We start from the raw sequence: 21,435 nt of genomic DNA, 5'->3' as shown, positions 1-21,435 counted from the left end.
GTCTATTAGTGATTGTTTAAATGTCCTTAATAAATAAAACTTGAAAATCAAAAAAAAAAAAAAAGAAATCCTGTAACTTGTTCCTTGGGTCAAAATTTGATATGCATATAAACAAAACTGTTTGTCCAGTAAATATAGGTTTAATGCAGAAGATACATTCTGTGGTTTTGATACAGAAGACACTTTCATATTATTTAGCATTTACTGCGCAGTGGGGTTGCTTTTAATAGTGTTCCTTTATGAGAACGCATGCCAGCTTCTAATAAGAGTTGTCTTAGTGCGTGCTTCAGGTTCAATATCTGAAAAATCCTACTATTTTTGTTTTGTTTTGATCTTAAACTTGCTATTATTTAGTTTCTTCTGCTCTTACTCTGATTCCTGTACTCCCTAGTCCTTCCAGTTTGATTGATCATTGTTGTTCTTCATGATGGTAACAATATTTTTTTTTTCTTAACTTGTAATCTTCGTCTTATCTCTCATTATTGTTCTGTTTGGTACAGTTCCAGGACTTCTTAATTGTATATCCACTCCTTAGAGACAGCACCTACTCACCTGACTGCCCATTTGATAAACACCAGCTGTACCATAAGCAATTGTATGTATCCCCTTTTTCTATAAGATGTGCATTGTTGTGTATCTTTGAGTTGGAACCAACTCATAGCTGACCTTCCAGCAGATTTTCAGAGGCTGTAAATTGCGTAGGAGGAGATTGTCCATTTTTCTCCTGTGGAACAGCTGATGGATTCACGCCCCCAACAACTTCTACTTGGCAATGCAGCTCCTTACAATGAAACCACCTTAACTCCTGGATGTGTGCATTATACATACGTAGACTCTGAGTTATTTGTTAAGAGAGACCCTTTTAGGGCATATGATCTTTGGCTCTGTGAGATGTGGAAGTACTGTTAGAACTATTAATATTGTTCGGTGCTTGCCTCTTTCATGCTTTTGAATTGTGTTGGCAAAAAACTTTTAAATATACCATGGCCTATCTCTTAGAGGTAAGGACTTTGTCTCACATACTTGGACCATTTTATAAAGAGGAATAACCAAGAGGTGGAAGAGGACGCTATGCTTAGAAAGGTGAAAAGTTAGAGAAGAGGAGGAAGACCTTTAACAAGATGGGTTAACACAGAGACTACAACATTGGGATTACGCACAACGACATGGTGAGCATGGACAGGATGGACCAGGAGTCAGTTGATTTCATGGCGCCTGTTAACAGACTCTGGGCAATCTCCATTCTTTGACCTTTGAGTAGGTCATAGGACTGATAGCAGCTCTGGTTTTCAGCAGCCTTTTTCTTGGTTTCTTGGCACCTGCTCTGTCATGCCAAGAATTTGGCAATGTTTTAGGGAGGCTGGTCCTTGTGTAGAGTTACTGGCCATCTTTGTCCATCTCTGATCTCAGGATCTTGGATCTGCCAGTCCTAGATGCTTGGTGTCCAGTTTCCCTGCTCTCCTCCTCCACTGTGGATTGGAAGATGCTCAGCAGTGAACACTTCCAGCATGTTCACTTTCCCTGGTCCACGGAGCTCTTCATTGTCTTCAGAGGGATGCTTTTGAATGGCTCTGAGTGTTACACTTCTCACTGGGCGTGTGGCCTGCTGCAGGCTACCCCATTGCAGCTATAGGCAGAAGTGGACTGAGAGGATCGAGCAAGATGGAAATTGCAGTTCTGTTTCTGGTCCTTCTTCTCTCCTTTTGGTAGAAGAGAATAATTTCCAAGAGAAAGAAAAGAAATTCAAGTCTTACTTATTCTACCATTTTAATACTGGAAGATAAAAGATGTATTCATCCAGGTAATGAATATTTTGAAATGAGGACAGTTTTGAATATATATTAAGAAATGAAAACTATCTTTTGAAAGCAACTTTAAAAGCAGAGGAGTCATTGATAAGAAGCAAAGTGAACCAGAATGTACCAACTGAAGACATGAAATGCAAAGGCAATGCTTCCAGGTGTACCTTTCAATATTAATTTATCTGATAAAACTCTAAAAGTGCAAACAAGAAGGCAATGAAAGAAGTGAGATTTCAGGAACACATATTATTCATTAAAAGACTTTCTCCCAAATTGAAAAATACTAGGAGGGTATTTTTGGACTCAAATAAGAAAACACAAATAATAAGACTCAGAAGAATGAAAATGAGGAGGTGGTGTGGAAGAAAAAGATCAAAACAACAACCAGTATTATTTCATTTTTAAACCTCATTTTTTATTGATTAGTTTACAAAGTTTATATACATTGTGTCTCACACTATTCATCCACATTGTGTTTCATACAATCATTCCCATACATTGTTGTTGTTGTTGTTGTTGTTATGTGCCATTGAGTCATCTGTGACTCATAGTGACCCCATGTATAACAACTCTGAAGCTTGCCCTGTCCTGAGCCAGTCTCATTGACTCTGACCACCTACCCCAATTGCCTGAGTTATAGTATCAGTCTGTCTCATCCAGGGTCTTCCTCTCCTGCACCATTCCTTCACTCTTCTGAGCATGATGTCCTTCTCTGAGGATCAATCCCTTCTGGCCACATGCCCACAGTATGTGAGAGGAAGCTTCAAAATCTTAGCCTCCAAGGAGAAACTTGATTTCACCCTCTCCAAGACAGATCCATTTGATTTGTTAGCAGTCTATGATATGTTCAAGACTTCTCTAGCACCAGAACTCAGAGACACTGATTCTTCTTCTGTCATCATTAGTCATTGTCCTGTTCTCTGAGGCATAGCAGGCAATTGCAAAGACCATGGTCTGAATCAGGCACACCTTAGTCTCTAGACTGACATTGTTGGTTCTCAGTACTCTGGAGGTCTCTAAAAGCAGATTTTCCAACTGCAATTTGTCTTTTAATTTCTTGACTACTGGTGACAAGAGTGTTGATTTTGGAGCCGAGCAAGCTGTAACTGTTAACAACCTCAATCTCTTCTCCATCCATCATACTGCTGTTAGTTGGCCCAATGATGAGAGAATTTTTTTTTTTTTTTTTTTTTTTTTGGTTGAGCTTCAATTCATATTGAAGATTACAGTCTTTGACATTCTGCAGCAAGTGCTTCAGGTTCTCCGCAGTTTCAGCAAGCAAGGTTGTGGCATCTATATAACATAGGTTGCTGATCAGTCTTCCTCCAGTCCTGATGCCACATTCCTCCTCATAAAGCCCAGCCTCCTGAATGATATGTTCTAGATATAGATTGAGAAGGTATTGAGACAGGATGGATCCCTGACGCACTCCCTTCCTGATTTTGAACTGTGCAGTATTTGCCTGCTCTGTTCTGAGGACTGCTTTCTGGTCCAAGTATGAGCTTTGCATAAGCACTATCAGATTTTCTCAGATTCCCATTCTCCTTAAGATTAACACAATTTGTTGTTATCTACACAGACAAATGTCTTTAAATAATCAGTGAAACACAGATAGTTATCCCTCTGGTACTCTCTGCTTTCTACCAAGATCCATCTGACATTGGCAATAATGTCTCTAGTGCCATGGCCTCTTCTAAACCTAGCTTGTATTTCTGGTAGTTCTCTGTCAGTGTACTCTTCCAGTCATTTCTGGATAATCTTCAGTAGAATTTTGCTTGTGTGTGATATGAATGATATTGTTTGATAATTTCCATACTCTATCAGGTCATCTTTTTATTGGATTGAGAAGAAATATGGATCTCTTCCAGTCAGTTGGTCAGGTAGTTGTCCTCCAGAATCCTTGACACAAACTGGTGAGCACATCCAGGGGCAGCATGTTTGTTGAAATATATCAATTGATATTCCATCAATTCCTGGGGCTTTATTTTTGCTAAGTCCTTCAGAGTAGCCTGAACTTCCTCCTTCATCACCATTGCTTCTTGATCGTATGTTGTTCCTTGAAATTATTCTGTGTCGGCCAATTCTTTTTGGTACAGTGACTATGTTTATTCCTTCCATCTTCTTTTAATGCTTCATTGATCATTCCGTATTCTGCCCATAACATTCTTAAATATTGCAACGCAAGGCTACAATTTGTTACTTAGTTCCTTCAGCTTAAGAAATGCCGAGTGACTTCGACCCTTTTGATTTTTTTACTCCAGTTCTTTGCCCATTTCATTATAATACTTTGCTTTGTCTGCTTTATATTTTATAAAATATAAAGTTTTTATATTATATATATAATATATATATTTATATATTGATTACCCTCCCTTTTTACCCAGATCCTTCCCATTTCCTTTCCCCTCTCTCTACCTCCACCAAACTGTGTAACTCTGTAGTTTCACCCTCCCCATCCTCAGCCCTCCCCTGCTTGAGTTCCCATACTTGTTTTACTAGTTATCCTTCTATTTTAACAATAATGATCTTGTGCAGTATTTGTCCTTTGAGCCTGTGTTCGTTCACTCATAATACTCTGCACCCTCTCCCAAGTTATGTAATGTTTTTAGAAATCGCCGCTCCTGAGCGCTACACAGTATTCCGTTATGTGAATGTACCAGAAGTTCTCAGTCCATTTGGCTGTGGTTGAACATTTGTGCTGTTTCCATGTTTTTTTTTATTTTATTAAATTTTATTAGTTTTAATGAACATTTACAGAGATTTTGGGTTTTCATTCCTTCATTGCTGCACCATTCTCTCCACCCTCCTCCCCAGTTTGTTCTTCTTCCCCGCCATCTGAATGTCTGTTTTAATTGTCCAATTGCCACAGTGCTTGTCAAAGCCAGTTCTGATTAATCTCCTTTGTCAGTGTGTCCCTTGCCATTCCCTATCACTCCTCCCTGAGAGAGACTTCACCCTGATTCATAAGGAAAAGGGGATGGCGTATTCTCTTAGCTACTTCCTGCTGAAAAGGGACGCTGTGGGTTTCAGGGTTTCTCTCACTACTCTAAAGGGCCCCTTTGGCAGTAGGAAACACATAGACTATTATGTTTTTGTGGTGGTGAATAATGTCACTGTGAACATTGGTATACAAATCTCTCTTACCACTCTGGAAGACATTTTTGCATTTCCTTAAAAATTTGAACAAAGAAACTCCCTATGACCCTACAATTTCTACTACTAGGAATATACTCCAAGGAAAACTTTATTTCTAATGTTTCTCGTAGAAGAAATGTTGTTGTTAGTTCCTTCAGGCCAACTCGAAGTGATAGAAGCCCTGTGTTCTGCAGATTGGACCCCTGCCTTTATTCTGCAGCACCGTGACAATCACTACTACTGTCGTGCCTGTCGGTCCACCTTGTTGAAAGTCGTCCTCCCTCCCTTTCGCTGGCACACGACTTAATGCCCCTTCGGATAACGTGCCGAGTATGTGTGACGAAGTCCCCCTCTCTTTGCCTTTGAGGAGCACCCTGGTTACACTTCTTTCAGGACAGATTCGTTTGTTCTTTTGGCAGTTCATGGTATATTCCGTACTCTTCGACAGTACCACAGTTCAAAAGCATTGATTCTTTTAAAAGAAAATTCTTTTGTCCTCGTTATTCGTTGCCCAATTTTCAGGTGCTTCTGAGTCAGTTGAAAATACCACGGTTTGGATCAGGCATGGATCCCCTTGCTCTTTAACATTTTAAAGATGTCTTTGATGGCACATTTTCCCTTTGCAACACGTATTTTGATTTCTTGACTGCTGTGACCAGGGGCATGCATTGTGGATCCAAGAACAATGAAATCATTGACAACTTCAGTCTTTTCTTCATTTATCATCATGTTGTCTGTTGGCTCTGAGATGAGGTGAAAGGAAATTTTGATGAAATGGTGAAAAGGAATAAAATAAAGCAAAACTGAAAATACTTGGCACAAGTATTATACTTTGTAATGCAACCTTTCTGTCCGCTTGAGTGATGGTGGTTATTAGATTAAAATATTGAAATTACAGATTTTTTTGTCTAAAACTATTACTGCATTACTTTTATCATTTAAGAACATTTGAAAACTTTTAAGTGAAGAACAAAGAACACTGCTGGGTATTCTCTGAGTACTTACCTGAAAGAGGCCTAAGGATTCTGGGGAGAAGGACTTTGCCTTCTTTATTGCTGCATCCCTGAAACCTGGCATAATACCAGTTTCAGTAAATATTCATTGAATGACTAATAATATATAACCATGATAGTTTTACTCTTATAATAGGAAACACTATGTTTTTAAAGTTCTGATTAATTGAGAGGTATGATTTATGATAAATTTATTTCTTCATTCCTATCTCAAGGGACTGTATATTTTTACTAGGCTACTTACTGATAAGTGTTACAACGTCAATCAGAGATTGCTATAACAATGATCTTTTCTTTTAGAACCAGATGGTCAAAGAGTTGGAGGCCCGAGTCCAGCAACTGACTGGAGAAGTAGAGAACAGTAATTTACAGAGACAGAAATTAATTCAGGAGAAAATAGAACTTGAGAGATGTTACCAGATAACGTGCAGTGAATTACAAGAAGTCAAGTCGAGGTACTGTCAGAAGTCAACTCTTGGGTGGCTGTGAAATACTAATGTTAGTTATGTAAATGAGGTGCTTGCCAAAACTAATCCCACTTTATGCTTTTGAAAGGCACCCAGATGGCACTGTGATTATACACTCAGCAGCCAGTTAACCAAAAGGCTAATAGTGTGAACCCACTAGCTACTCTAGGGAAGAACTTCGCAGTCTTCTCCTGTAAAGCCCCGCACAGCAGTTCTGCCTTGACCTGTCCTGTGGGAGTCAGTCTGCTTGGTAGCAGTGGGCTTGTGCAGTTGACCTCGAAACATAATATTTACAAGTTAACACGTTGCTGCAACTTTTAAATTGACAACCCCTGCTTAGATACCCATTTGCCATCATTTGCGGCAACATGTTAATTAAAATGTAGATTGTGACTTGCTTGATACACTGGCAAATAAGACATTTGATTTTGATTGACTTAAGAGTCTGTTTTAGAGATTGGTTCTAAAATTAATGGAAATCTGTTGTTTTTGCTTACTGGTTTTAGGCGTAACACACTGCATAAAGAGAAGGAGCGTCTTATAAATGATTATGAACAAAACATGAAGCTGTTACAAACCAAATTTGATGCTGATATAAACCTTCTGAAGCAGGAGCAAGCTCTTTCAGCTTCAAAGGTATATCTATGCTGGTGACTGTCTTCACCCACAGCGTCATTTCCTTCCTCAGCATTTCACCACCCTCCGTCAGGTAGAAGCTAAGTGTGTGACATTTGAACCTAGTCTTTTCTTTGCCTTATTCTTAGGATAGCTGAAACTCCAAAAATTCCTATTGGCATCGATAATTGAAATGCTGAATGTGTGGGGTACATAGTTTGTATTTTAAAGATCTTAAAATATATAAGGATAACAAAAATATTATCTTAGTAAACTAAATTCTACCAGAGTAAGTGAGCCATTTCATATACCTGTGTTCTTAAAGTAAAAACCCCAACAATCTGAGCAAACTTACAGTTATGTTAATAGTTATCTAATACTGTGTAATATTTTAAAATCTTGGTTCTGCTTTGGTTTTCTTGGAGAAATACACTCTCTCTCTCTCTCTCTCTCTCTCTCTCTCTCTCTCTCCACTCTCCAGCACCCACATAATTTGAGTTATGTTCTTTCTCCACAGTGAGTCTGATGCCTCCAGTCTTAAAGTAGTCAATTATCTGATAGTCTGTGAATTCAGTATTCCAGCAAATTTGGTCTAAAAATTGAAGCAGTTCTCCATAAATCCACTTATTTCTACCTTAATATTATATTATCATAGCTTTAAATGAATACTGTGTAGAATTTTATTTATAATTTTATCTTAAGAGATTAACTTTTATAGTTTTTTTAAAAAGACTTTTAAACTTTAGATTTACTGACGTTTCCAAGAGCCTTAGTGGGTTACGTGGTGGGTTGTGCACTGGAAGGCTGGCAGTTCAGGTTCACCGGATGAAGTATGGAGGATGAGGAGATAGTGCGCACCTGTTACTGGTTGTCTCGGAAATGTGTTGGGAGGGTAATGTGAATCATAGTCAGTTCGAGACTTGTGGGCTTGAGGTTTTTTTCCCTTATAGAGAATTTTAATTCTAATTGAATTTTCAGGGGGAAAAGGTAAATTTTCCCTTTAGCTATATAGATGTTATAAAGTAGTCCAAAAACCAACACTCTGCTTCTTGTTCTTAACCTTTCCTAGGCATCTGCTTTGATTCAAGAATTAGAAAAGACTGTCTCTTTATTAAAAGAGCAATTACAGGATTCGGAATATCAAAGAATGCAGCAACTAAAGGTGAATTATGTACTTTTACACAGATGAACAATCACAAAAACTCTTCTCTTTTTATTTGTATAAATGTGAGTCAATGAAAAGGACCTCAGAAATTCAAGTAGTCACTTCTTATTCTTTTAGTGTGTGACATTATTTTTCATCTTATTTATTTTCCTTTACAAAGGTAGATGCTAACGGGTAGGGAGAACAAAGATAATTTTTATTTTCTAATTTTTTAGACTAGATTTATCCATAATCACATTTCAGTATACTATGTTTTTCCCATATGACGCTGTCACAGAAAGAACACACTTGCACATAAGGTGCTCGAAGGAAACTAAGCCCAAGAGGATTGTGCAGTTTGTAAAAAACAGCATACAACGTGTGCAATATTTTTGTCCAAATGCAGAAGTATTGTTTTACAGCAGTTTCCCCTCTTTTGCAGTATTATCTGCCCATTTTTCATAATCTCTTTCTCTCTGCGCTTGCTCAGTTTTTCATCCTCCCTTTCTTTTTTCTTGTTAAAAAGTATCAGAAATGTGGGTGTGTGACACTTGACATTTATCATCTTCATATTTACTCATTTGGTTATTTTTAAAGTGTGTCCTAACCTTGACGGTAAGAAAGTATCTGTCCCACGACCAGTTAGCTGTGTGTCCTAACCTTGAAGGTAAGAAAGTATCTGTCCCACGACCAGTTAGCTACTATTGAGAGGAATAACATTTGGCAGCTAAGATTTTGTGCCAGGCCTTTTGTTCCTAGGGCCACTAGGAGTCGTGCTCGACTCGATGGCAATCAACAACAACATTACAAAGCTATTTACCTTTCTACTTGTGATTTGCAAAATTAGACAATTGGGGTCTTAGTAAATACTCAAAATTTGAGCCAAACTTTGCCAGTGAGTGTATTGATTTTGTTAGGTTCAGTTGTATTACCTATAGTATTACATTTAGTTGTAATAAAAAGAAACATTTTTTTAAAATTTTCATTTTCCAGGATCAAGAAGATAAATTTCAAATGGAGAAAAAGAATTTAAAACATACCTGTGAAAAAAAGGTAATATGTCTTATGATAACCTGCAAAATATTTTAAATAGAAAAAGAAACAATAAGGAGGACTGATTTTTAGAAATCCACGCATTTACTTCTAAGTTTATTTCAGCTAACCAGTAATCAGATTTTCTTTGTTGTTCATATTCAGAAACAGTTTATTTTTGTTATTAATTTTACTAGTATTAGAAACAAACACTTGTATGCACCACTTACTGTGAAGTTTTATTTAATGTTAGACCTTATTTCATAGTGGATTAAGCAGTGAGCTGTTAAAAGGTTGGTAGTGCCAGTTCATTTAGCTGCTCCCTCATAAGGCAATCTGTTTCAATTAAGATCTAGAGCCTTGGGTTGCTATGTACTAGAAGGGACTTGATGGTATTGGGTTTGGTGACGTAGTGGTTAAAGTACTTGCCTACTAATGAAAAGGTAGGTAGTTTGAATTCACCAGCCACCCTGTGGAAGAAAAAGTGGTGGTATAGTTCCATAAAGATTTCAGCCTCAGAAACCCTTTTCGGGATGCTGAGAGATGGAATGTGCCCAGTGACAGCAGGTTTTAGAGTTACTGTGTTAACTTCTTGTAAGACTTAGAAATTTTATGCTTTCTGCTAGTTTGAAAATATACAATAGATGGGAATTATTTTGTCTTCTGTTGAATCCTAAGTGCAATAAGAATGTTTAGTATTTAACAAGTAGAGAAAAAAACCAGACATAATTGTCCACTATTTTAAAAAAATGGTTTAATAGTTACTTCTTGTCATTTAGAAAATTATTTCTACTAACACGTATTGGCACCCTGTTATCAGTAATAACGTGGGCTTTGCTGACACCGTCTTAACACCAAACACTGTAAACTGCAGAGCACAGCAGATTTATGATGGTAACATGTCAGGTTTAACACTGTTCTTTGGAATAAGCCGTGTGGAAGAGTGACAGAGAGAGTAAGAGACCTGCCAATAGAATGGTTGCTTGTTTAGACCCACCCAGCCACCAACTCTCTGCAGGGGGATGATTTCATTAAATGACATGTGTGGGAAATAAAAAACCAACATATTTTGGGTTTGCTTCTGTAATTATTCTAACATAAAATGAGCTCACTTGTAAAACGTGCACACACAAAAATGGAAAATGAGATAAAGATTAACTTTTAAAAATAATAAACTGTGTACAGTTTAAAATTAATCATGATTAATGTCAAAAGTGTCAGAGCACTTTGTGATATCACCTGTTACCTACACACATATTCTACTCAGCAGATGATAAAAGCCTACACTGGGAAAGGTATCCTGCTAATCCTTAGGTTGGTGGGACTGAGAGCTTAGGGTGAGTAGGACGTAGACTTTGGTCCTCAGAAATTTCATGTCTAGGAAGAAGAATGCTCTTGTTATCTAGCATTGTGAGTATCTCTAATGTCATGTGTTGACTTTCTTATGAGTGCTTTAAAATTATTCTAGATTTTTTTTATTGTTGTCATTTTAATCCAGCTCAATAGAAGATCTTACATCTTTCTCATTTCTGCAAAATAATGCTCACAGAGGAAGGAGAAATATCTGCTAGAAGAAGAACATGCCTATCCCTAGTCTCTCTCTCTGCAGGATAGGACACCTGGAACCTGTGGGTGTGGTTCTCTGGGCAGATCTCTAGCGTTCTAGCCCTTTAGACAGACCTTCCTGGCTCCTGCTCCATCTTAAATTATGGTCAGCCCTCTTCCCGAGAGATGTTGTCTTTGTACCTTGTAAATGAATATACCCCAGTCTCATACTTTTTAAAGTCCTCCTGAGGACTGTTAGATGGGAGATACAATTAGAAAGACAGTCTTTCTCCTGTGCGTATCTTTGAGAACTTAGTCACTCAGTAAACGGGGGTTTCTGCTATCACTGCCTCTTCCTGACGGACACACAGTTGAAACGAAATATGAGAGCTCCATTCATCTTTATCCTGTAACCTTCTGACCATTCTTACTCTATTTCACTTCAGGCAGCAGACCCAGATTCTTTCTATGAGACTTCACAACTGAAGTTTCTCTCTTTTCATGCAGTGTCAGTTGGTCTCGCTTTCTAATAAAGTAACTCGTTAAACTGTGCTAATTGTTTTCAGTGTAAATAAGACTTGTTTAAAATCATAGCAACCTTTAAACGCAGAAGCAGCGCATGTACGCCTATTGCATATGCTTCTGGCCTTATTTATATTGGAAGAAACTCTTGCTCTGCATGTCACTTTTTTTGTTTTACTATTAACTCCATAATCCTCCCCTTTTAAATTGACATCTGTTCTTCTTCCTTTATGAAGCCTGCTGTGATCTCAAGCCTTGAAGATTTGATGTCTTGTACCCCCCTCGGGGAATATCCTTTTTGACTGCTCAAAGAACTGACATAAATCTTCCCCAGTCCTCGGCTGTGTAACTGGATAGCGAAATGGCATGTATAGAGAGCTTTTGTTTGTTAGACACAGTTACAGGTGTGCACTTTCAAGAACTTTCGGTATAAAACTTGGTTCAGAATCTCTATCTGTTCATGAGGAGGAAATGCCATCTGAATGACATTATTTCCTCATGCTTACAAGAAAGCAACATGGCAGGAGCATAGCATTCCAGCTTGTCTTTGAGGTGCGAGAAGCAGTTAGCATCAGATGCTGTCCCTAATTTAAGCACACACACATTACCTAATGGTCTTTATTGATCTGTAGCGGCCACTGCCTGCTCTTAAGATCTTTGAACATCAAACAAATAATGGGTCGTAAAACTCAATGTCATTGTTTGATGAAGTGTCCTAATCTGTTCAATCAGGAAATGGTTGGGCTAAATGATTTTACTAGCAAGGAAACACCTGCCTCCTCCAAATAAACTAGTGCTTGTTTTCCAAACAGGCTCCAGAGAGGAAAAGATGGTGCTGTTTACCTAGAGAAGTTCTCGAGACAGATGTTAAGCATGTATATCTGAAATGTGAGGGATTTTGAAGTATCTGCATAAGATTGTTTTGATACAACGATTTGATAGATGAGGTGGAAGATGGATGGAGTTCCAGATCATTGAAGTGAAGCCAGTGCCTTTAATTAGGTTAAAAAATCATTTAAAATTTCCACCGTTTTGCATATAATCATATAGGGCTCTGTATTTCAACTTAATATACATTGTAACACCCCCCCCCCATGATTTCCTTTTAAAGATACTTGCATGGACATTTCAGACATGAATACGTACTGTAGAAAGAGTTCTAAAAGTCACACGGCCCAGTCCCTCATATTTTTCACTTAGGGACGTGGAGGTTCGAGAGGTTAAGAGACACGGACACACAGCTAAGCGATGTCCGGGTCAGCACCAGCTCAGGCCTCTTGACGGTGTCTGGTCCCAAGCACAGGGGTGCTGCTCCCTCATGGGACAGAATCCTTTTCTTACTTATACATGTATCTTTCTTGATAGCTTGAATTTTGGGGAGACAGGAGTGTAAATACACATATTTAATAAGTATTCGTTAGACATGCTTCTGGCTACTTAACCCAATTACTCTAAGTGCTCTTGCTTGACGATATGTGTATATCCTTAAGTATTTGCTTTCCTTTTTCTTACATATCACTTTTATTAGTGGATTTTTGGTATTAATATACACAAGAAAAAGGATTACAGCCAAGTCAGTTCTAACCTTATTTTCCCTACCATCATCAGTACATTAAAGAAGAAATGGTTGACACTATATATCCTCTGTTTTTAAGTTATTGTTCTTTAGTTTTCTTTTACATAAAGATAAATAAAGGTGTTTCCTCCTCTACATATTTATTCTTATTCTTGAAATCAGTGTACAGTTATTTTTCATTTACCTGGTGTTCAATTACTTACCACCCAAAATGATCTTAAAAACAAAAACTAACGGAAAAGACCCTTACACATACAAAATAAATTTACGTTTTTTAAAAATCCCTATAAACCCAGAGCAGAATGTGTTGACTGTACTAGCATGGGCCAGGTATTTTCCTAAGCTCTGGGGGTAGAAGGATAAATGAGAAACAGCTTCTAGGTTTAAGGAAACCCAGCATACAGGTCTGTGCATTGATCCAGTCTTGAGTAACTCAGAGGGAGGTCGCCAGCCTCCCACCCAAACAGGCCCACTCCTGCTTCAGAGGGCCTTCTGATCATTTCAGAAGCAGTCAGCTGGCTCATGGCCTAGTTACACGCTGACTAGCATCAAGAAGTGGCGGAGAGGATTTGCAGAGTGAGGGCTGGAAGTGTCCAGCCTTCAGGGGCCATTTTCTGGAAGGACAAGCAGTCCATGTGAGGGAAGTACTGTGTGGTGGTATATTGTGATTTCGAATGTTCATAATGACATCCCAACATCCAAGAAATGTTTGTTTAGTGCATTGGACTTAGGGAGGGAACAGTAATAACTAACACTTACAGAGCATTGTTACATTCCTGATACTGTGCTAAGGGGTTTTTGCACAAAGTAACTTGCTAACTCATCTTGATTCTTTGACATAGCACAGTTGTTAACTAGTTTTCAGAGAAGGCAGCTGAGGCTGTTAAGGTGCTTGTGATGGGTAACCATCCCAGGAGGTCTGATCAGCTACTGGCCTTGCACTCCTGGGAAATCACCACATAACTGCAGGTTTTGTTCATGGAGTAAGAACAAAGACTTGTGTCAAAGAAAAACCTAAAAGAGATCCATTCAGATTGAACTTCCAAAATGGCATCTCCTATGGATTCCTGACACCCTGTTTACTAGCTTCTCATTAAATAACATATTTTTTTCTATAATTATATTTTATTAATTTTCATAAACATTTACAGAGATTTTGGGTTTCCATTCATTCATTGTTGCACTATTCTCTCTACCCTCCTCCCAGTTTGTTCTTGTCCAAATGCCACAGTGCTTGTCAAAGCCAGTTCTGATTAATCTTCTTTGTCAGTGTGTCCTTTGCCATTCCCTATCACTCCTCCTTGAGAGAGACTTCACCCTGTGTCATAAGGAAAAGGGGATGGCGTATTCTCTTAGCTACTTCCTGCTGAAAAGGGATGCTGTGGGTTTCAGGGTGAAGATCTTCTCTCACTACTCTAAAGGGCCCCTTTGGCAGTAGGAAACACATAGACTATTATGGAGATTGATTTTGGAATTTAGATGCACTCTTATTGATTGTGCTTGGCCGTACATGTTCATATCCTTGAAGATGTATCATGGGGGTGTTGCAACCTAGAAGACACAAATTTGACTAACAAGTTATAAGTACATGAGTCAAAAATTATGGAAAAGTAAAAGAAAAGATTCTTTCATTGTTTTACAAACCCTCCCCCAGGTCCCCTCCACCATGTAGCCCTCGCTCTAGTCTCCTGTGATGACAGAAATACCTACTTATATATCTCTTTTAAACAGTTTTCTCCCTCCTCTGTTTCAGTGCAGTATATATTATTGAACCCATCTTACTCAGTCTCTCCCCAACCCCAAGGACAGTCCCATTCTACAACAGTGGCATCATGTAATATTTGTCCTTTTGTGACTGGGATATTTCACTCAGCATAATGTTCTCCAGAGTCAACCATTTTGAATAACATTGCATGAGTTCCTTGTTTTTTAATGCAGCATAGTATTCCATTGTGCGAATATACCACAGCTTCTCTAGCCATTCGTTTGTTGATGGGCACTTAGGTTGTTTCCAACTCCTTGCTATTGTGAACAAAGCTGCAATAAACATGGGTGTGCATATATCTGCTTGGATGTCAGCTATGGTCTCTTCAGGGTATATTCCCAGTAGTGGAATTGCTGGGTCAAATGGTATCTCTCTTTACAACTTTTTGAGAAAGCGCCATACTGCTTTCCACAGGGGTTGTACCATTTTACACTCCCACCAACAGTGAATCAGGGTTCCAGTTTCTCCACAACCTCGCCAGCATTTGTTGCTTGCTGTTCTGTTAAATTTTGCTATTTTGACTGGGGTGAAATGATATCTCATAGTTGTTTTAATTTGCATCTCTCTTAGGGCTAGGGATTTTGAGCATTTCTTCATGTGTTTGTTAGCCATCTGAATGTCGTCTTTGGTGAAGTGCCTGTTCATATCCTGTGCCCATTTTTCTATTGGATTATTTACCTTTATCTTGTTGTGGTGCTCAAGTATTTCATAAATTCTGGATAGAAATCCCTTATCTGATATGTTATTACCGAATACTTTTTCCCAGTCAGTGGCTTCCCTTTTTACCCTGTTGGAGAAGTTTTTGGATGTGCATAGGGATTTGAGTCTTAGAAGATCCCATTCATCTATGTTATCTTCTCCTGGTTGTAGGTTTTCCAGGATACTGGGAAGACTGTTTATGTTGTGGATTAGGACTTCTAGTGTTGTTCCTAGCTTTTCTGTAATGAATTTTATAGTCCTTGGTTTTAGTCCTAGGTCCATGATCCACCTTGAGTTGGTTTTTGTGTATGGAGTGAGGTGTGGGTCTTGCTTGAGTCTTTTGCAGATATTTTTCCAATTTTGCCAACACCATTTGTTAAAAAGGCTGTCATTCCCCCACTTCACTGATTTCATCTCCTTGTCAAAGATCAGAGTTGACCATAGATAGATGGGATGTAGCTCACTGGTGGAGCACGGTGGCTCACGTGCCGCGGCTTTCTGGTTCGTGGTTCATTAAATAACATATTTGATGCTCAATGGTAGTGAAGACAGAATGCTGACTCACTTGGTCAGAGGTAACTTGGGTCAAGATTCAAATCTAGCTACATTATAAGAGAGACTTAAAATTCACAGAAATGTTATAAGTTAGGCTCAGATTATTAATGATAGGTAAATGCTAACAGAAAATTGTAAAATGACAATCGAAGCTTTAACTCTGCTGTTACTGCTTTCTCCTGCAAACTTTTTGCCCAGATGGTCGCCCCTTAAAGCTTGACTAGATCTGTGGGCTTTTTATTTTATTTTCCCTTTTTTGTTGGCTTTTCTTTTCAGTGACTTACCCCCTACTCTTCCCCTTAAGATTGTATTTGAAGAAATTATTTTTCTGATAGGAAAACACATGTAAAATCTTTACATTGCTGAGCAATCTTCTGTGTGATCCAGAGGTTTTTAGTGCCTGATTTTTGAAACTAGATCGTCAGTGTTTTCCTGCTCGTTTGTCTTCGTCTGGAAGCTCTGCCGAAGTCTGTCCATCTTGAAGGACCTAGTTATTATTTAAAAATACCAATAGCTTGGTTCGCAGCATCACAGGAACACATGAGCCACTGTCCTCTGATAAACTAAGAGGTGGATGACAGATTCCAGTAGCATCTGGTCTTTTTAATGGAGAGTGAACCTTAAGAGCATTCACTTACCTGGACACAGGAAAGCTCAGTGACTGGAGGAGGGCATCATAGTTGGTGACGTGGAGGCCCACCTATGGCAAAGTAGGAAGACCTTTGTGAGATGGAATGGCACAATAGCTGCAGTGACAGACTTGGCCATGTGACCATGAAGATATCTCAGACTGGACACTAGCTGCTTCTGTTGTACCAAAGTCACTGTGTGTTGGAGCTGACCTGACTAGCTGGCTGGCTATCTCTTAGGTCCAAGTGTACTTTCGTGTTAGTAGTGCTTTTATTCCGGTTTAATCAACCTCAACTCATTGCTGTCAAGTTCAAGCGACTCATAGCTCACCCTCCGGTGGATTTCCAGAGGCCGTAAATCACACAGAAGGAGACTGCTCATTTTCCATATGCCGCTGGTGGATTCAGACTGCCTGCTTCTGGGCTTGCAGTACACCACTTTACCCGCTTGGCCACCAGAGCTCCTCAGAGAGCCTCATGAGAAGTTTGTTCTCTTTCCTTTTGGTTTGATTATAATTTCTGTTCTCTTTTGTGTACCTCACTGTCCAGAAGTAACTTTTGGCCGGCACGGCTTAGTATTGGATGCACTTTGTCACAATGCGTGTGTTTTGTTGTTCTTGTTGCCCTTCCTCTTATTGAGGTTGCCAACCAGGTGTGATTCCTGCCCCACCTGAGTCTTCTCTATCCTCAGTTAGTGTCTCCTTCCTGTTCCCACGTTTGTGGAATAGTGGCCACTGTTTATGTCTCCTTTTCTCTCCATTAATACCGAAGTTTCCCTTTTCTTTTTTAAGATCTCTAAATTATACTCACAGGTAGCTTTACCTGCATTCACTATGAAGAGCTTTCTAGAAAACGTTTCATTTGGCTCCTAGTATTGATGCTGCTACATCACCTACTTGTTTAGTTCACTCACTACCCAATACCATCAAGCTGGTTCTGACTCTTAGTTTCCTAGTGCTGCTCCCCTGGGATTGGGAGCCTGTCCATCTTCATGGGAGGAAGCGGCTCGTCTTTCTCCTGCAGAGCGTCCCAGGAGTGGTGCGTTCGGGAGAAGCTGGGCCTCTGGATCTGCAGTGGAACTCACGACCCACTACTCCACTAGGGCGCCCACAGACTCATTTAGGAAAGATATTCGTCACGAGTGCTGAAGGGGAAGCTTTCTCCCAGCTCAGGAAAAGGCTGGTGACTCATTCCTACCAGTCGATGAGAAGACTGTTTTATCATAGTTCAAGTGTGTTTGGGCGTGTGTGCCCGCAGAAGCATTACTTACTGCACTGCCTTGGATCTCATAGACTCGTCTTCCTGAGCTGTATTAATGAAGCATTTGTTCAGTAGCGATTGCTCCCTGTTTGAAGTTCTTACACATCGGTTTCTTCGCAGAGAATTCACTTGCTGGTAGAACCACTCTGCTGGCTGTGAGCAGGAAATTGGTAACATTGAAAGGCTTCTCTGGCAAATGGTTGCGGTTAGCCTAAGCTCTGTCTTAAAATGCCTCAAACTCATTTTCTATCAAAATGCATTTAAGACAACATTTTCGCTGCTTGTATTTCTCCTGTGAGTGCAGTTGACTTGCCATTCAGCTCGTTTTACGTGCCTTTCTCGTGGCAGGTTCGTGACTTGGAGGACGAACTTGACAAAGAGAAAGAAGATGCTCAAAAGAAAATTCGAAAATTTGAGGAGGCTTTGAAGTGAGTAAAATCGTAATAGATTAAAAAAAAATTAAATACTCTTTACACTAAACAGTGAGCCCAATTCCATAACTAACTCGAAGGTCATATTTTTATTAGAGCTACACCATGGTCGAGTTCGAGTCAGTTTTCCATCGCAAATCTCTATTTTCAGAATTTAATTACTAGCCAGTAAATTTTTTTTTAAAAGGAAAAATCAGTTCAGCTGTTTCTAAGTGATAGGAATGTAAGAAAATAGAACTTAGTGGTTTCAGATGCTTTCTTACTCTTAAATGAAAACAGATTTTTAAAAAAATGGCAATTTAGGCCTTAGAGCCCTCTTAGAAGACCATCTGTGTGTAGACTTTGTTGAGAAACTTGGGTAAAAAAAACGTTTAGTTGTCTGAACATGGACTATTAGAAAAGCATTACTTAAGAAAGATTTTGTCAATGATTTAATATTTAAACATACATAAAAGTATTAGGTTTGATTTGTCTTTTCTGTTTGTGTACTGAGTGATTAGGTCCCATTGATAACTAGATTTTCCCTTGCAGCTTTTAGCTGAGAAATCGTGATACAGTATTTATTGAATTCTGACCATCTTCGAGGCAGCATGTAGTTGCCAGAGGAACTTAGGCTCTGCTTGGAAACATACTACATTTGGCATTTATGATACAATCCATGGTGGTGAGAACCCAAAGTCAGCAGATCTGAGAAAGTGACTTAGGAGGGAAATTTCCTAGAGTTTAATGTGTCTCCCCAACTGCCAGAAAAGCTGTGACTGAATCATAGCAAGGCAGAGGAAATCTTTATGACCTCTTCCCAAGCAGACCTGATCCTAAGTTTGTCTGAGTAATGTTCTTTCTGAACTTCTTGTTGTTGATTGCTGTTGAGTCAAGTGCAACTCATAGCAACTCTATGACCGTAAGTCCTAATGCCTTTCCATAAGTATTGTCAGTTCCAGGTTCATAAAGTTCCAGAGGCATGTGGTTTAGGAAGTGGATGCTACTACTGCTTCCGAAACTGTTTTACAACTGGAAGCTCCACCAAACACTGTCCACATTGGGAAACCATTCTGGTATTTGATCCCCCAATGGTACAAGGTTCAGCATCACGGCAGCCCAGGTTACTTTATACTGTACATTGACAAAGAGTGATTTACAAAGTGGAAGAGTGTTCTTCCAGATATAAACAGCACTAGTTTCATTTAGCAGTGGTTAAGTGTCATCAAGTCGACTATGACTGAAAGTTTTGTACAAAAGACCCGAGCTCTGTACAAGACTCTATTCTATAACTACCATCATTTCTGTACATTTATATTTTTTATTAGTACTTTTTATTATTCATTTTAATGAACATCTACAGATATTTTGGAATTCCATTCATTCATTGTTGCACTTTTCTCCCCACTCACCTCACCCCAACCCCCACCCCCACTCCCAGTTCGCTCCTCTCCTTGAAAAGCAAAACTCCTTCATTGGTACACAATACCCCCGCACACCCCCACCCCTACCCCAAGTATACTCCACTCTGCAACCCTCATTCCAGACTCTTATGATAATCATAATGCCCTAAAATATATTAATTTTAAACTATTCTCTCCCTCATTGGCTTCAATGCAGTAAACATAATTGATCCGGTTTTTCTCAGTCTTAACCCCACCCTGATGTCAGCCTCATTCTACAATAGTGGCACTATATATTTGTCCTTTTGTGACTGAGATATTTCACTCAGTATAATGTCCTCCAGGCTCACCCATTTTGAATAATATTGCAGGAGTTCCTTGTTTTTCAATGCAGCATAGTATTCCATTGTGTGAATAAACCGCAGCTTCTCTAGCCATTCGTTTGTTGATGGGCACTTAGGTTGTTTCCAACTCCTTGTTATTGTGAACAAAGCTGCAATAAACATGGGTGTGCATGTATCTGTTTGGATGTCGTTTATGGTCTCTCTAGGGTACATTCCAGTAGTGGAATTGCTGGTTTAAATGGTATCTCTATTTGCAACTTTTTGAGAAAGTGCCACACCACTTTCCACATTTATAGAGTTTAGAGAGTTCTTAGAGTTTCCAGAGGCATCTAGTTTAGGAAGTGGATGCCACTCCTGATTCCCAGCATAAATCAGTCTGGAAGCTCATCCAGACATTGTACATAGTGGGTAACAATTAGGGTTTCTGACAAAACTATGGAAGAGAGTGCAGCATCACAGCAACATCAAGTTGTCCAGTTCAGCAAATAGACAAAAGATTGCTGTGCCATTTCAGGAATATTCATTCATTAATAAATTTAAACTCCTGGGGGGTTTTAAAGCCACGCCTTTGAGCAGACCTCCACCCTAGGCAAAGGCTCAAGGACACCCGCTTTTGAGGGGAAAAGAGCAATAATACACATCAGACATACCCCGAAGACTTCTCTCACGTGCTCATCAGGATGGCCATCAGATGCAGCAAACAGCCAACTCGGATGTCCTTTCTTCAAGGCGGGCTGTTGTGCTCAAGTTTGCCTCCTAGCAAGTCCTGTACAGCAGCATGCAGCCCTGCCTGAGCCTCTGACACCCTCAGTCAACCTCAGAGGCTGTGCCTCTGCCCATTGTTGCCACCTTGTTACTCATTCATTATTTCCCCTTCTTTAAAATGTTAACTTCCTTTGTTTATGAAATTTTCCCTCTTTAAAATTTCCTTGTTCTCTCTTCATTGGCTTATTGATTTGTAATTTTTATTCCTAAAGAAAACACTACTAAATAACAACAAAATTAACAAATACTTGTTCATTGCCTTCAGCATATAGGCATTTTTTGTGGTATTGGGCTGAAAGAAAATGATAACCTAGGAGAAATAACCTTGAGTGTAGTGCTCTCTTAACAATTTATTGTCCAGGCGAGGCATATGAAGACTACTTGTTGAGGAGGTGCTGGGCGATGGAAAGGTCTTAAGCACTGGATTACCCAAGAAGTTCATCAGATTCACTCAGAGGTCCCTCAGAATTAGGGCCTAGTCACACACTTTACGACTGGAGGCTTCAGTACGGATTGAAGGTCATGATGAAGAAGACAAATAATCTCACCACTGGGCCAGTTGAAAGCACCATGACGGTTGGAGAAGAGATTGTTAACAATTTCAGCTTGCTTGGCTCCACAATCAACACTCCTGGCACCAGCTGTCAAAAAATAAAAAGACGAGGTACATTCACACAGTGGAATACCACGCAACACGCAGGAGTAATGATTCTGTAAATTATTACCTAACTTGGGACGACTGGAGAGCGTTACG

At 39.3% G+C, this 21,435-nt stretch overlaps 1 protein-coding gene across 1 annotated transcript in view; it reads left to right on the top strand.

Moving 5' to 3' along the window:
• Positions 1 to 21,435, top strand: part of CEP112 (centrosomal protein 112kDa) — a 489,757-nt gene that overhangs the window by 120,759 nt on the left and 347,563 nt on the right. Inside the window, exons 14-18 of the mRNA XM_006886401.1 lie at positions 6,251 to 6,405; positions 6,924 to 7,053; positions 8,102 to 8,194; positions 9,170 to 9,229; positions 18,108 to 18,187. Of these exons, the coding sequence (XP_006886463.1) occupies positions 6,251 to 6,405; positions 6,924 to 7,053; positions 8,102 to 8,194; positions 9,170 to 9,229; positions 18,108 to 18,187 (518 nt within the window). The remainder of the gene's footprint in view (positions 1 to 6,250; positions 6,406 to 6,923; positions 7,054 to 8,101; positions 8,195 to 9,169; positions 9,230 to 18,107; positions 18,188 to 21,435) is intronic.

The sequence above is a fragment of the Elephantulus edwardii genome, unplaced genomic scaffold (assembly GCF_000299155.1).
Source record: "Elephantulus edwardii isolate Elephantulus edwardi_28Jun2011 unplaced genomic scaffold, EleEdw1.0 scaffold00048, whole genome shotgun sequence".
NCBI lineage: Eukaryota > Metazoa > Chordata > Mammalia > Macroscelidea > Macroscelididae > Elephantulus > Elephantulus edwardii.
This window is presented reverse-complemented; position numbering and strand designations above follow the sequence as displayed.